Source organism: Crassostrea angulata, chromosome 2 (assembly GCF_025612915.1).
Source record: "Crassostrea angulata isolate pt1a10 chromosome 2, ASM2561291v2, whole genome shotgun sequence".
Classification (NCBI taxonomy): domain Eukaryota; kingdom Metazoa; phylum Mollusca; class Bivalvia; order Ostreida; family Ostreidae; genus Magallana; species Magallana angulata.
This window is the reverse complement of record NC_069112.1, coordinates 17,084,301-17,100,928: the sequence shown is the minus strand read 5'-3', so window position 1 is coordinate 17,100,928 and position 16,628 is coordinate 17,084,301. Positions and strand designations below refer to the sequence as shown.

General features: G+C 32.9%; 1 protein-coding gene across 1 annotated transcript; it reads right to left on the bottom strand.

Annotated features, from left to right (window-relative positions):
* Nucleotides 1-6,854: 6,854 nt before the first annotated feature.
* LOC128171636 (uncharacterized) lies at nt 6,855-14,870 on the bottom strand. The gene is made up of 3 exons (XM_052837415.1): nt 14,700-14,870; nt 10,594-10,783; nt 6,855-10,029 (listed from the first exon to the last, which is right to left on the bottom strand). The coding sequence occupies exons 1-3, from the start codon at nt 14,868-14,870 to the stop codon at nt 7,598-7,600; spliced, it is 2,793 nt and encodes a 930-aa protein (XP_052693375.1). The 3' UTR covers nt 6,855-7,597.
* Nucleotides 14,871-16,628: the final 1,758 nt, after the last annotated feature.

Sequence of the window (16,628 nt, the reverse complement as noted above, 5' to 3'; positions counted from 1 at the left end):
CGGATATAGTTATTTCGATCTTATTTAAGTCGAACTACGGCGACCGTTGTTTGTGATCGAACTCGCTCATTTATGAGTCCCTCCAAGACCAAGATCTTTATAATATTCAATATCTTCCTCGCTTTCGAGAAATAGCAGAAAACGACGAACAATTCATAGGTATAAGTAGCTTTTTAGACTCCATTAGAATAGATAAAGACCAAAAAAGCAGATCTTACCGCTTTCAACATTTCCAAAGAGTGTCACCTGACAGGCAACAAGTGTAAAAGTGATTACACACGCTATCGATTTGTTACACGCTGCAATATAACTTTCGTAACATATGTGAAGATGCCAAAGAGTTTGGTATCGTGCTGCATACCAATTGCAAGATATCTATCAGTTTTGAAATATGAAGCTAGAACAGATTTTATCTTTTTTTAGACTTACAAACTCACCATTGATCTATGTCTGACGATGCTTCAGATGGAAATAATATTAATATTGTTTTTTTAATATCCTAATTACACTTATTGTTTAAGTAAGTTTATTTAAACTTTTATATGTTATCTACATTCAAAAATTTTTTTAGTGTTTGCGGCTATATAAAACCATAAAATTCACAATTTTGGTAGAAACCTCCATGTTTATTAAAATCATGCCAGCAGTTCGACTGTTTGATGTCCAGGAGTATAGAAAAAGAGTTTTTTAAGGTTGCCTTTATTTTGATGGTCTGAGACCCATCCCTCAGGCCCCAGTGGGGCAGGGGCCATGAATTTCACAATTTTGGTAGAAAAATTCTTCCTCATCTTAATTATCTACTTATTTTTTTGCTTTATACGCAAGAGCAGAGCAGAATATTTTTTAAGAATCAATTCATTTTCACAATTTTCACATTTTCACATTTTCGCAATCATTAGAGCCCCCACTTTAGTGCAAGGCCCCTTGACCCCGGGGTCATGAAATTTACAATTTTGGCAGAATGCTCAATGCTTTTAACAATCATGCAAGCAGTTTCTGTTTGATTTTCAAGAGTAAAGAGGAATGTTTTTAAAGATTGCATTAATTTTGATGGTTTTAGCCCAACTTCTCATGCCCCAAGAGGAAAGGGTCCATGAATTTCACAATTTTTACTCCCATTCACCCATATATATTGTAAGCCGAATTTGATAAAAATTCATTCAGTGGTTCCAGAAAGGAGCTGCAAAATGTTCAAAAGTTTACGAACGACGTACGACGATGGACTAAAACAGATAACAAAGGGTCATCTGAAAGCTTTTAACACTCATATTACGCAATACCGTTACAATAATAATATTACGACATTGATAACATAATAATAAACAATTATTTTTACAGCGACAGCTGTTTTAAAATATTAATCATTTATAAGTTAAAAAGCGAAGGTCTCTAGGCTCCTAATTAAAGGACATAGCCCTTTTTCAATGGTGTAACGTGAAAGCCCTTGATACTTGCACATCTTATATTCCGTATGTGTTCCGAAAAAAAAATTAAACTTAAAAGTTACTAGGCAAAAATAGTACAAAAAATCGGCATATTTGAAAACATTAAATTTCAGAAAAAGTTCAACTAAGCTGAAAGCTCAAGTGAGCTTTTCTGATCACATTTTGTCTGTCGCCTGTCTGTCCGTCTGTCTGTCTGTAAACTTTTCACATATTCAACATCATCTCAAGACCTACTGGGAAAATTTCAACCAAAAGTCATCCTTAGGCAAATAGGATTCAAACTTGTGAAAACAAAGGGCCATGTCCTCTTTTAAGAAGAGACAATTAGAAATTAATGAAAAATTTTGAGAAATTAAAAAAAAATGATTTTCTCAAGAACCATTAGGCCAGGAAAGCTGGAATTTGTGTGGAAGCATTCTCTGGTAGTGTTGATTCAAAATTGTGAAAATCATGACCACCAGGGGTAGGGTGGGGCCACAATGGGGGGGGGGGGGTCGACTTTTTACATAGGAATATGTAGAGTAAATCTTTAAAAATGTTCTTCTAATAAACTCATGAGCCAGGAAAGCTGAATCTTGTGTGGAAGCATTCTCAGGTAGTATAGAATCAAAGTTGTGAAAATCATGACCCCTTGGGGTAGGTTAGGGCCACAATCGGGGGGGGGGGGGTCAAAGTTTAACATAGGAATATATGGAGTAAATCTTTAAAAAATATTCTTCTCAGAAACTAATCAGCCAGGAAAGCTGAAACTTGAGTGGGAGCATCCTCAGGAAGTGTAGTTCCAAAGTTGTGAAAATAATGACACCCCCAGGAGTATGGTGGGGCCACAATGGGGGGGGGGTCAAAGTTTTACATAGGAAAATATAGGGTTAATCTTTAAAAATTTTCTTTTCAGAAACGAATCAGTCAGGAAAAATAAAACTTGTGTGGGAGCATCATCAGGTATTGTTGATTCAAAGTTGTGATAATCATGACCCCCCCCCCCCCACCACCACCGGGAGTAGGGTGGGGCCACAATAAGGAATCAAAGTTTGACATAGGAATATTTAGAGTAAATTCCTAAAAAATCCTCTTGTCAAACACTACTCCGCAAGGAAAGCTGAAACTTGTGTAGAACCATTCTCAGGTAGTGTAGATTCAACGTTGTGATAATCATGGCCCCCGGGGGTAGGGTGGGGCCACAAAAGTGCGGGGATGTCGAAGTTTTACATAGGAATATATACAGTAAATCTTTAAAAATCTTCTTCTCAGAAACTAATCAGCCAGGAAAGCTGAAATTTGTATGGAAGCATCCTCAGGTAGTGTAGATTTACAGTTGTGAAAATAATGACACCCCCAGGAGTAGGGTGGGGCAACAATGGGGGGGGGGGTTAAAGTTTTACATAGGAATATGTAGAGTAAATCTTTAAAAATCTTTTTCTCAGAAACTAATCAGCCAAATGATTGTTTATAATTGTTAAGACTTTGGCCCCAGCACAATTCTTCGGCCTCACAAGAAGGTTCAGAGTTTGATGTAGGTTTATATCTCATAAATAAACAAATGTTAAGGATCTTTTTGAGAACTGCAATACTCAACATATGATATGACTATAAAATCACCCTGTTAGAAAAGGAACTAATGATTATAAACATAAGAATACCCAGGGGGAATGGACTTTATTTGTCTACATGTATCATTGTACATTGTCCAGATAGTTTGTATTATGACTCAATTAAGCTGATTTTATCATACCTATTGTTCCGCAGGTGAGCGATGTGGCCCATAGGCCTCTTGTTTAAGGGTTTATAACTTTGAAACACATGCCATTATTAGTTTCAGAGCCTTTTGCGTGCACATGGTTCGCTATATTTTTGGAAACAGAGAAATAAGTTTTATAACTCTGTACCGGAACATTAAGATATTAAGAAACTGTAATTTCTAATATATCCTGAAAATTTGAACGTATTAGGACAATAAACAAGCGAGATTTGTGAGTCCTGAAAAACGTCTAGAAAAAAAAATTACCAACAAATTTAATACAAAGTCTTTCATTGAAAACGGAAGAACTTAGTAAGGAAAATAAACAAAGCAATAACAAGAAGGTCTTCCGTTGGAAATCTTTATTAAATCGAAAAATTACAAGGTTCTGTGAAACGTCATACATCCAGAAAATCAAGAACGATAAGCGGGGAACAATGTTTTACGGGTGCTGAGATTTTAGAGTTATTTGTCAGTAAAGCGAAGGCAAACAATCTTACTTTATGTACGTATTTGAACATTCGTTTATACATGTACATTTACCAAGCTTTGTTAAACATCGTTAAACATGGCCTTTAAAAAACCATGAAGCTGTCAAAAAAGGCTACGACAGATGGCCTCGTGAAACCATCCAGAAACTTTAGCATTATCCAGTTTAATAAATGATTAATATTTAATCAAATCCTGCGTAACACATCAAAATAATCTATTCTTTAGGCTACTTAAAAAATAAAAAATTATTCAATGCAAATGAATTAGTTTACAATACAAATAAAAATTATACAATGCAACAAGAATTTCTGCAATACAAATAAAAAATTAAACAATACAAATGAAATATACACAAAACATATGAAAACATACAGAAAAAAATCTATTAAAAAAATGTAGATTCAAACTAGAGATACTGTGAGAAAAGTCACAAATGATACTCCTCTCTAAGAAAAAAAAATCATAACTCAAGTATTATCCTATTATAGAAAATGATGGATGCTATCTATTTAACCGTTCATATTTTATCAATAACAACTGCTTTATTATTTTTTTGGAATTGTCAATGCTAATATGAGTACACAAACCAATTTCTATTTAAATTCCATTTAATTTCAACTTAACTGTAAATGCATGAAGACAATTGCATCCCTTTAATAACAAACGTAACTAAAATCAAACGATAATCCACATGTTAAGCAGTAACTTGACAACTTGAATGGTTGGTATACCGAGCCTGATTTTTTTCCCAAATTATTTTGGCATGCAACTTTTTTTCATAAAAAAGATTGTTCTATTTTTGTTAGTGACCTTGACTTTGCCCAAATGACCTTGGGTCAAGGTCATGACAAATCCACGTGTCATAAGCAATCTTTGTGTGAAGTAAGAACTTCCAATGTTTCTTCAGAAGGAAGATATGGACCAGACACGAATTTAGCAGTGTTTTGTCAGTGACCTTGACCTTTCCCAAATGACTTTGGGTCAAGGTAATGACACACCCTTATGTCATAATCAATGTTTTAGTGAAGTAAACACTTCCAATTATTCTCCATAAGAAAATAGTGGACTGGACACGAATTTTAGACGGACGGACGGAGGGAAAGACGAACAATATGATTCCTATATAACCCCCCCCCCCCCAACACCAAACTTTGTTTGCGGGGGGGGGGGTGTTTGGAAAGTTATAGAATACAATAGAAAATACAAATGGAAATTATCGAATAGTGCAACCTTTGACTAGAGACTAAAGAAAAATGTTTTCACTTTATGCCCATATTGGCTGCGCCCAGTACCGGAATCCCAGTCCCAGAAACCGTGATTTCACAATTTGAGTTGGAACTTTGGGGCCTGAACCCTTGTCCTAGAGGTCATGAATTTTACTAAATAGGTAGACGACATCGTAACCAAGGATTTAGTTTTTCTCAAACATATACATGGAAGTACTAAGATTGAATACATTTACAATATATGACCATATAGACCCCAACTTATGGTCTGAACCGCGGGTAGGTTAAGGCAACTCATAGTTTAATGACCGTCAAAATTATGATTTAAATAATGTTTATTTTTATGAAAACAGCGCTGGATATTAATACCAAGTGAAAGAGTTCACCAAGGTATTATTTTTCTACTTCGGAATCGACTCAATCTTTGAAGCTGCCGTGCCATGGTATCACGTGACAGTTAAAAATAGATCACTTTTTTACCTTAACAAAAAATCAAAAAGTGTAACACTACCCCGAAGTTCATTTGTATGTTTTCTACAATAATTCGATTGGAAATTAGTTCATGTTTATTAGCATTACTGCTAGAATCCTATTGTACATCGCATAAAATAAATATTGTAAATATTTATCGGAAACCCTCTCAACTTCTAAAATTTCATTGAAAATACTACGTATTTTTCGTTTAAAACAACAAAGCACAGGATTCTAGCAGCACTTTTCATGTAGTTTAGGTCATATACCGTTAATATTTACCAAAGTCATCTTTCCTAATATCCAGGGTAGTGTTACACTTTTGCCATTTGTTGTACATATTGACAGAGGAAAGGCTTGTCAAGCCATATAAATGTCGATCCCCTTACCTTACAACACTCGCTGATTAAACAAAATATCCATGCCTGTATTATCCTGATTATATTCGAACTGACACTCATCTAAATCTTAGGTATCCGTATTAAATAAGTCTTATTTCGGCATTGTTTACACTGCATTCCGATAATTTGTCTCCCGACATGATCTTCTCTTTTAAACATGCTTGTGACGTCATCAATGATAATTATACGTAATAGAGAGAAATCGAAGATATATTCAGTTAGAAGAGTTTCTAGTGATATTTTATGTCTGTAGTTTTTATAATATAAACCAGAGATACAGTTAAAATCGACATGTTTCTGAGTAAAATATGACATCATGCTGCTTATTGTGACGTCATATCGATTAGAGGAATTTGATCGCTGTGAGTTGCCTTATCATACCCGCGACCTCTCACTCAATGGTCATGAATTTCACAATGTTAGTAGAGGGCTGTACTCAAAGCAATATAATTAGAGGTAGACATCCGATTTTGGCGATATGAAGAGTTAAATTCACAGTGGTTTGAAATCTTTATGTTGTAACAAACTGTCATTGAAATGACGGGGTGTTGAAGACCGTCAAATAATTTAACATCTAAATATGCATCGTGTCTACTGACATATTTTACATACACATACCTGGAATACAAACTAGCCAACTTTCTATAAAACTATAGATACACACACAAACATAACTTATGGATTGCTGATTTCCATGTGCAAACACTGCATGCAGTCTTGTTGTTGTCTCCAATTTCTTATACAAAGAAAACAAATATCTTAGTTGCAATTTCTTCCTGTACATAAGGAATCTTGCATATGTGATTATCAGTTATAAAACATTGCATATCTTTGATATCAAGAAAATCAATTGCTTATATTGCTAGGAAAAAATCTGTCAATTTTAGAAAGGAAAAAAACTATTACCTTTCTATTTAGAGGGATATTATACCTTCAGTAATAAAATGTTTTACTAATTGATATGTAATCTGAAAATAACATAAATATAATATAAATATGTGTCCCAATAATATACTTTTTATTCTGTGGATCAGGAATCACATGTTGAAAAAAGGTTAAATTTTAAAAAATAATGAATCGGAAAGCTACATTAAACGAGAATGCAAGTAAATGGCGCATGTATGATAAGGGGTGTGTACAACGTTGAATTAAATGGAATAAATGAATTATAATTGTTCATTAAAACTACAAATGTAATAATACCAAAAAAATATCATGATATTCATACGGGGTTCATAAAATATTCTCACAGTTATAGTTTTTAAAAGCTATACTTGATTCAATAAGTTCACGGAATTGTGGATGACTTGGTATTCTTAAATTGTACTACAATTTGCATCTTTGTGAGTAAAGTCCTCAGAAAGGTATTTTATAAAATGCAAGAGAGGCATCCTGATCATCCGTAATATCCACATTTTAAACTTTAAATAAGTATCTTATATCGTTCAGAGACTCATCACCATCGTCTTCCCATTGTGTATGTTGATCACTGCATTCCATGTCGTTTGCATGAATACTCTTAATTGTTTCTGGTAATATTGTTTCAGGATTGATACTCAAATTCTTTTTGTAATGGTTATCTTCAATTTTATCATCATTCTGGCTGTATGAATTATCAAACTTTCTATCAATTAAGTCCATCTTGTTCATCTGCTGATTTGTCTCGTCAGCTTCAGCAGATTTCGTGGAAAAGATTATCTGTATCTCGCGATGCCATAATTGACACACTGTCTGTCAAGAGTTTATCATCAGGAAACCCGTCTTTATTATCGTTCGGTAGATTCTTGTGACCAAATGAATTATTCATTTTCCTATTTTTTCTAGTTAAACGCCATCATCAAGTTTCTTCTGATTTAAATTGGTGTCGACTGCCGCATTTCCTCCACAAGAAGCAGTACTAATTGCTTTAACCTTTTCATCTGAATCTGTTAATCGTTTTGCATCATGAAAATTGTCATTACGGTCAGTACTTTTCTCCTTTCCTAATTGATTTCTGTCTTTTATTTCATCAAGTAGACCACTTTTAAACAGTTTGTTCTGCTCTGCACCATTTTCGAATGCCACTTTTTTTACATCTGAATCTTCGTGTGTTGCTGCACCATTGTCATTTGAAGTTTTAAGTTGACTATTTGTATCTTCAATGGACATTTCAGTGGAGATTTCTTCATTTGAATCGTTTATACAATCTTCAGTCCTTTGTTTAGTTGATTCATCTTTTTCTAAAGATGCATTATCTCCCGATTTCTCGAGGTCGTGTATTGTATTCCGTTTTTTTCTCCCCTTTCTTTTTGAACTTTTTATTGATGAACAAATGTTTGTACCATCTATTTTGGGTTTAGGAAACTCTTCATGAAATAGTTGTGGATTTTCACCAAGAATATAATGTTCATATTTTTTAGAATCTGTACTGATTTCTGCCTTTGTAATTGCGGTGCGGGTTTCAGGTTTGATTGAAATGTCCTTAAAATAGTGATTTTCTTTCTCTGTTGTATGACTTAATCCATTTTCAGAATCCCAACTGCACCACAGAAGTTTGTGCTCTCCTGAATTTAGCAGTTCATGTAATGGTTTATGAAAATCAATTAAAAACTTTGCCTCCGACATAGCCTCTAGGATTTTTTCTTGCCCTTTTCGCTTCAAATGTTTGTTTATTTCCCTTGCGAGATTTGATTCTACTTCAGTACAATCTGGTGTTGTTAAAATGTCTCCTAAGTTACACAGTACTGTAAAACCTAAAGCCAGTATTCTATATTCCGTTTGTTTTTTGCTTTTGTTTTTTAACAAATGCAGTTTGCAAGAGAACCCGCATAGTATGTGTACCAAATGCTTTAGAAAGAAGGCTGTTTCTGGTTCGGATTTGCTATCATGGCTTATCTTTTTTAATACGGAAATTTTCTTAAGAAATAAATTTTCAACATGGTTCAAACTGTCCAAATAGATTTGTGGTACAACAAACCAACATGTCCTACGATGACTGCGCGCAATAATGTAAAATGCAGTAGTAAGAAACATTTCACAGAACAGCATAAAAAGGTCACATGGAAAAGGAATTGAATTTTCTTTGCTTATCAAGTAGCAGAAATGATTAAATTCACACACGGCTCTTTTAAGCTCAATCCGCACCAATGAATCAAAAAAATGTTTGAAGGAAATCGACAAATTAGAATGTGATATGTGGCATTCGAGTTGCTCGCCTAAAATATCTTTAAAGTCCAATAGGTTTGCCATCAGTAAAAATCTTATGAAATCAGCAATTCCCCTTTCATTCCATGAATTAATGTTCTCCAAATTTTCCTTAAGGTTTCTTTTTATACGGCTCCTGATAAATCCGTAGTCACGGTCTTGTAAAAACGCAGATACATTTTCACACCGTCTGCTGACACTGGTGCTAAGGAAGACTGCACCGTACAGATCCGATAGAAAAATTTCACATTGCTTTTTTACATCGCAAAACAAAAGTTTCCTAAGACAAATTGCAGCTTTAATGGATATGATGTTGAAATGCGTCATCATTTCAATATTGTTCAACCATTCAAAATGTTTTCGTTTTTCAGCAAATGCAGCAATCAATTTGTTTTTCCAGCATTGGAATTTTGTTTTCAAATATGTTTTGCAATAATGTTCAAGAGCAGGTTTATCGAAACATATTTCAAATTGCTGACATTCTTGCTTTTCTTCGATTATCTTCAAACCAAGCGGAAATTGTCTTGGATATAATTTAAATAAATTCCCTTTATGATAATAAAAGTAAAAAAAAGCACACATTGCATCAAACCTTCCTTGTCCAAATGATGAATCAGGATTTAGGAAAAGTCTTATTTCTGATGCTTTGGCAGTTGGGAGAAATTTTTCAAGATATTGAGTAATTTTTTCTAGTATATCTCCCTTTGATAAATTGCATTTTGTTATCATCCAATCTATGCATTCAATCTGAACGAACATTCCACGGTGCCTGTCGTTTTGAAGCAATTCAAAAGCATTCCTAATATGCTGTTCCAAATGCATCAACTGACCAATCAATAAATGTGCTTTTGCAACAGTAACTGAATTTGAATGATTATGAATTATTTGCTTTAATTTCTCCTCGATTTCGTCGAGGTTTTTCTTCTCTTTCTTATGAAGAGCAATCTGACTCATAATTAATATGCACTGAAACCTTTTGTCTTTGTTTCTTTGAGTGTTGTCTTTCAGGATATGCAATGCATTCTGTACTGCTCCACATTGCATGTAAAAATCTACTCTTTTGTCTTCTGTACCTGCAATAATTATCAATCATTTAAAGTTATTTGGTCCGATTTTATGCGAAACTATATGTAGTCGCTTTTAAACTTGGGTTTGTTTCGTAATTATATTTTATCATTCAAAGATCTCTTTTTACTTCAAATACTAGTAATCCGACAACTGAACTGCTCAATATGAATATCGATCACAGACGACATGGATGTAAAGCATGTTAAATAACATCCTCACCCTAGTCCGAGGTAATAAGTAACAATTAGCGCACGTGTTCTCCAAAGTAGCTTCATTAGGACAACAGATGGGCGTTAAAAGATTAACTCATGAAGTTAAGCAATTTCGGTCATAATTGGTTGTTAATTAATAATTGTGTTTTATCATATTCAAGTTTATCATTTTTAACTGATGTTGAAATAACCACAAGAAACAGGAAACTTATGCCCCGATAATGCACTAATCTATTAATGACAACTGTTATGGCGACCAACACGGAGATGGTGAATACACAGTTCAATCTTTACGGTGAATTATCTGGATAATTGTGAGATTAAAATCACAGTAATGTTTAATACCGTAACACTAACCTTTGGGCCAATTCAGTTCAAATGCTTCATCAAAGAAGTTGTATTTCAAGTACAAAACAAATCGCTCATTTCGACATTCAATGTTTTTTGCAAACTTCAAAAACTGTGCATTATTCTGCATTTTCCCAAAGTAATCGGCAGCCTTTGCACAAATCTTTGAATCCGAGTCAAGCGATTCCGGGATTTTGTCCTTAAAAATAAAAGAAAAAAATATCAGAAACTGTTAAATATTGAATATGACACCACGGATCGTCTAAATAAATTTAAAACTAGTACTCAAAATATTTTTGCAAATCAGGTTTTTTTTTATGAAAATTGTAATCATATTTGTTTATCCAGATTGACACATGAAAAGATATAAATTTACAGTGAAGTGACAATACCATAAAACTTTGATTTTCATGTACATGTGACACCCTATCTCACGGCTGGTTTGTATTTGTTTTGGGCATATATAATATCAAACAATTATTTTCGCTTTGTCGTAGAAATTCTATGATGAAACAAAAAAAACCCTAACAGGTCAAAGATCCACGGCTGAGCTATGACCAAAACTTAACTTATTGAAATAGTTTATATAAAAAAAAACTCTTATTGTTTGTAATTTTATAAACTATCAATTTAATTTGTACAATACTCTTGAATATACATTTATTTAAAAATCATATTTGATTTTATGTAAATGTATGTTGATCTGTATTTATGATTAACTAAAGCTGTTTTCTTCAAACAATTAAACAAATGAAGTAATATCCATGCATGTACATGAGAGCATGTACATATCATGTATATGTGTATTTCAAAACAACCAGACACAAAGTAGAAGCATTCATTAAAATATTTTTAGACAATCAAAAGACTTTAGATAAATAACTTTAAAAATAACTTTAAAAGAAAAATGTTTATTAGGGTCCCAAACTCTTTATACTGTGAACAAACTAAATTTTGTGGAGGCCAATTTTCGTTGTTTGTGGGTTTTTGCTTATTCGTAGGGATGTAATTTCGTGGTTGCATGGGTTTTCAATTTCAGTTTGATTGACAATTAACACATAAAGAACAACTCAGGAAATTAGTATTCAAAATATGGAATTGCATTGGTTAGTAACTATCCTTTTCTTTTATATATATGCAGCATAATTATTTCTCATCTGGTACACTGGGCAATGCCAGAAAGAGGGGAAAATTTTCAACGAATATTGATAATGGAGATTTATGAATAACATATTATAATGACTTCAAAAGCACGTGCTTATAAACAAAAATGATATAAAAAATGATATAAAAACAAAATGATAGTTATGTTTATCAATACAATATGGTCTTTTAAACATATGTGCAATAAGAACCCACACCCTAATGCTCTATTTGTCAAAGTAACTTTTTTAAAAAAAAGAAAGTGATTAATTTGATTGGAATTTGAAAAGATGATTAAAGAAGGTTTGAAGGTAGGGGTCATTTTTTAGTTTATATTAATCTGTTTAAGAAGAAGAGCTCTATATCATAAAATTGGAAGATATCCAAAGTAAAGTGATAAAATTTGCGGATTTTTTCTCTTGTCACAGGTAAATACATCATAATCTATAATTTTAAGTAGATCCGATAGTTCTTTTGTTGACCAGCGATCCTTCCTAAGTTGAAACGACTCAAATTATTAAACATAGCGTTTGAGAAATTATTGTCTATCAGCTCGTTTGTTCAAAATCACCGTACAATGAACTTTATTTACAAAAAAACGACCCTTAAAAATGTTTCTGTAAGAGACAATCTTTAATAATAGTAATGGGTCAACTTGTGTGAAAAAATGACAAGAAATTGAAATAAATTTTTCAATCTTATTGTCTTTTATTGTTTTTTTATGGACCGACATATCAAAAATGCAAATGCTCATCGAACTTTTAGACATCAGTAACTATAACTAAATTAATAAAATATTCCCAATCTAATATTCACTAATAAAGAACCAGGTTGTTTGACAAAAAATATTAAAAACATAGAAAAAAATGCTCAATTCTTGACTTGACAAGAAAAAGAAACCAAGAGAGGACAAAAATATTTGAAGAATGTTAAACTAAAAGAAAAATAACTTCATGTCGTGAGGTATACCGGTCAATTAACTTGAAACAAACTCAACTTTTCCATCTTTTTTCATCTTTTTCACGCCCCTGATAGTATAGCGGAGAAAACAGTTTCCAACCTCTTGAAAAATATGTGTCAAAGTTAAATCATTTATTTTGTCTGAAAACTTTGGTGATGCATAGAACCAATGAACATGTAAATCTGATGCACTTAATAGACCACGATTTTGTCAATGCAAATAAGGACTACTGATGTGTTTTTTTTAATATATGGATATTGCCCAATAACTTGGTGTACCTGGAAAACTTATAGCTTCGGATTTTGGCATCACGCATGAAAGAGACAAACAATGTACATGTTTATTTTGAGTAACTTGAATATTCTTTGTTAGACATGGAAAATAAATTTAAAAACCTACCGTGGACCGAACATTCAAGTTGCATTTTCCCGAGTTGATTGATTAAATGTAATTAAGAAGAATTTGATGATCGTGGTCATTTTTAGTCTGTATTGATCTCCTTTTAAAGGAAAGCGCTCTGTCTCTCTCTCTCTCTCTCCCTCTCTTAGATTATAAGAAAATGCCCAAATTAAAAAGGTAAAATATATGGAGTCTTCCTTTACTAGTTGATGGCTTAAGAAATAATATCTTAAAATTTAACGAAGATCTTATTGCTAATTTGTTGACCACACAGCCTCATTAACAGAATCATTCATTATTCTTAATGTAGGATAGAAACAATCCTTTTGATACAAGATTTCCAATATTGGACAAAGCTTTGTCGAGTCCTATACCGTGAATTCTGGCACCAATGTGGAATGTCCCTATCTCATACGAGTATACTGTATAATGAATTATTGTTTTTCGACAATTTATTTTACATACAGAAACAACGTCTGGCAACTCTCTGTTATGACGTTGAAAATTTAGTTTCGGTATATCATTCCGCGTGTTACATATAGTGCAAGTCAAGAGGAGAGCATACGACAATTTTGTTTAACGAATATATGTTAAAGGGCGATATTCGGTATAATGTATTTCTCGCCCCTAATATTAAAGTTTTGTTAAAAGCTTTAAAGTTAAAGTTGAAGATAGTTGAATTCATATTGAAAAAAGTTTTTAAAAATAATCACTTCAGTGACGTCATTAAAAAGAAAAGATGTCATGAAGATTGTCTAATGTTGATAAATTATTGTTTTAGTAACAACATATGGATGTTTTCCGAAGGATATTAGACTGGAAAACATCGAGCGCAGGCTTGCTCAATTACCATTTTTAAGTATGCTGAACAACAGCATATGTAAAAATCGTATTTCAGCAGAACTGAGCTTAATGTTTCCAAATGCAATATATTTTTTTAAAAGACAATATTTTGTGATAGGATGGTATTTAACTTTCAGTAATTTAAAAATATTCTAGTAATTTAGAAAAAGATAGCTTGAAAATCTGGTAAAGAAAGGGTTAGTGAATTGGAATAGATTCTGCTGAGGTGTAGGGAATGTGATAATTGTGTCAGAGGTACACTGGTCCTGGTTTCACCAAGTCCCCATTACAACAATCCTTAGTTGGTTGGCCTTTAGACCAAATTGGAACAAATATTGTTGGTCATTGCCCTATGACAGGCAATGAGAGTGAATATATCATATTCATTTGTTTGCAAAATTGCCGACATTAGGTCATTTAGCTTACGTCATAGATCATCAGCTAATGAACAATGATGACTAATTCCAAAATTAAAGCTAAAGGCATCCTCTTTACAATGATTAATCAAGATTTTTTTATAGGATACTATTTAAAAATGGTTAAAATTGAAAGCGGATATTTGACCATATTAAATATAGTCCTTTTTATAAGTAAACAAAACAATTACTTCACGGATTAACATATTCTATCATTAAAAATTTCTTACGCAGACAATATCTGTTTACTTTTTTCGGTGTTGTATTATACAGTGTAAGACTGAAAAATCTCAGAACCTAAAATATACAAGAAATATTCATGTACACAAAAAACGTAATACTTCTACACTCACCTCACTTTTCTGGTGTTGCGTAAACTTTTTAAGACTCTCACGAGCAACATCGAAGCGTGCATTATCAACCAATACACTTATCGCTTTTCCAAAATATCCCAAGGTTTCAAGACATCGACTTTGATCCAATGGAAGGATGGCTTTTCTGTACATATCTGCAGCATCATGCATCTAATAATAATTAAACCTACTATACATGTTACCATTGAAATAATAAACCAACACTAGATGTGATCTCTTTGCGAGCAACAAGAGATTTTCCAATTTAATGTATCTTAAAAAGGCTATAGGGATAGCTGTTCTTCGCTATCATTTCATAACACTTCTACAAATTCTATTAAACCCTTTCTATGGATTTCAAAAGACATATTTATTCTAAAATTTAAAAAAGGTCATTTTGATTAAATCAGATCAACGATTCGCTTTTTTAACATCGGTATAAGGAATCAGAAGGACCCCCACTTAAGGTTAATCAGATAAATTTTAATCAGATTAAAAAAAGGAACTAATTATTGTGATTTTATGAAATTTAAACGGAAATTAGTAAAATCCATCATTTTTAAAATAAATCCACAAAGGAAAACACAAAATGCTGAACAAGCAAAACCATAAAATCTGAAATATTTCGGAACTGGAAATGACGACCAAAAAATTAATTGATAGATTTCTTAAAACTTTTCCTTAAACTAAGATCTGAAAGTTTCATCGAAATAGGATGAAGCTCTTTTGAGAAAGCGTTATACAAAAAATATAAGTATGGGAAAAGAAACAAAAATATTAAATTAAGGCCTTTCTTTGAAGCAAAAGAACCTAATAATAGAAAGAAAAACCAAAAAAAAAAAAACAAGAGGCCAATTGGCCTTAACGGTTACCTGACTAGCATATACATGTAACCCATACACAAACTTGTCGAGGAGTCTCAAATATGCATTTAATTAATTAGGTTTCATTCTGGAGTAGAAACAATTATAAATTTGTAATGACGACCACCTCCCTGTCTGACATCATTCAAAAAGAACTGTGAAACCTATAATTTTGACAAGAAACTTAAAGATCTGGTCTACAAAATCATGAATTCAGTTTTCCTTTCAGGTGTGTGGGAGTAAAGAAAATATTTTTTAACATTATATGCAATAACATCTATACATCCATTTTGGCCCTGCCCTAGAGTCAAAACCCATACTCCAGGGGACATGAAAATTAAAATTAAAATTAAAAACTTCCTGGTTAAAATAATTATAAGTCAGTTTTTATACAGATGTGTGAGAATAGAGAAGAAAATTTTTAAACTTTATATGCATTAACACTATAGTGCCATATTGCCCCCCCCCCCCCCCCCCCTCATGTCCTGAACCCCTGATCCAGGGCCATGAATTACACAGTTTAGGTAGAGGAGTTAGTGGACATCAAAACCATGTATTCCATTTTTTGCCCACATGTGTGGGAGTAGAGAAGAAGATTTTTTAAAGATTTAAATCATTTTTACTAATTGGCCATATTGGCCACACCCTAGAGCCTGAACCCCTATCCCAGGGGTCACGAATTTCACAATTTAGGTAAAGGGCCTCATGGAAATCATAATCATGCATTTGGTTTAACAAGTATATATGGGAGTAGAAAGGAAATTTTCTAAGATTTAATACATTTTAACTATATGGTCATATTGGCCACACCCTAGAGCCTGAACCCCTGACCTAGGGGTCATGAATTTAACAATTTTGGTAGAGGGTCTTATGGAAATCATAATCATGCATTTAGTTTTTAACAAATGTATATGGGAGAAGAGAAGAAGATTTTCAAAGATTTAATACATTTTAACTATATGGTCATATTGGCCACACCCTAGAGCCTGAACCCCTGACCTAGGGATCATGAATTTCACAATTTAGGTAAAGGGCCTCATGGAAATCATAATCATGCATTTAGTTT

Bases quoted from the DNA above. Each gene is read 5' to 3' on its own strand.
- LOC128171636 (XM_052837415.1), bottom strand. From the start codon at position 14,870: ATGCATGATGCTGCAGATATGTACAGAAAAGCCATCCTTCCATTGGAT. The intron at 10,784-14,699 runs GTGAGTGTAGAA...TTTATTTTTAAG, and splicing joins CGCAACACCAGAAAAGTGAG to GACAAAATCCCGGAATCGCT. The intron at 10,030-10,593 runs GTTAGTGTTACG...TAATTATTGCAG, and splicing joins TGAACTGAATTGGCCCAAAG to GTACAGAAGACAAAAGAGTA.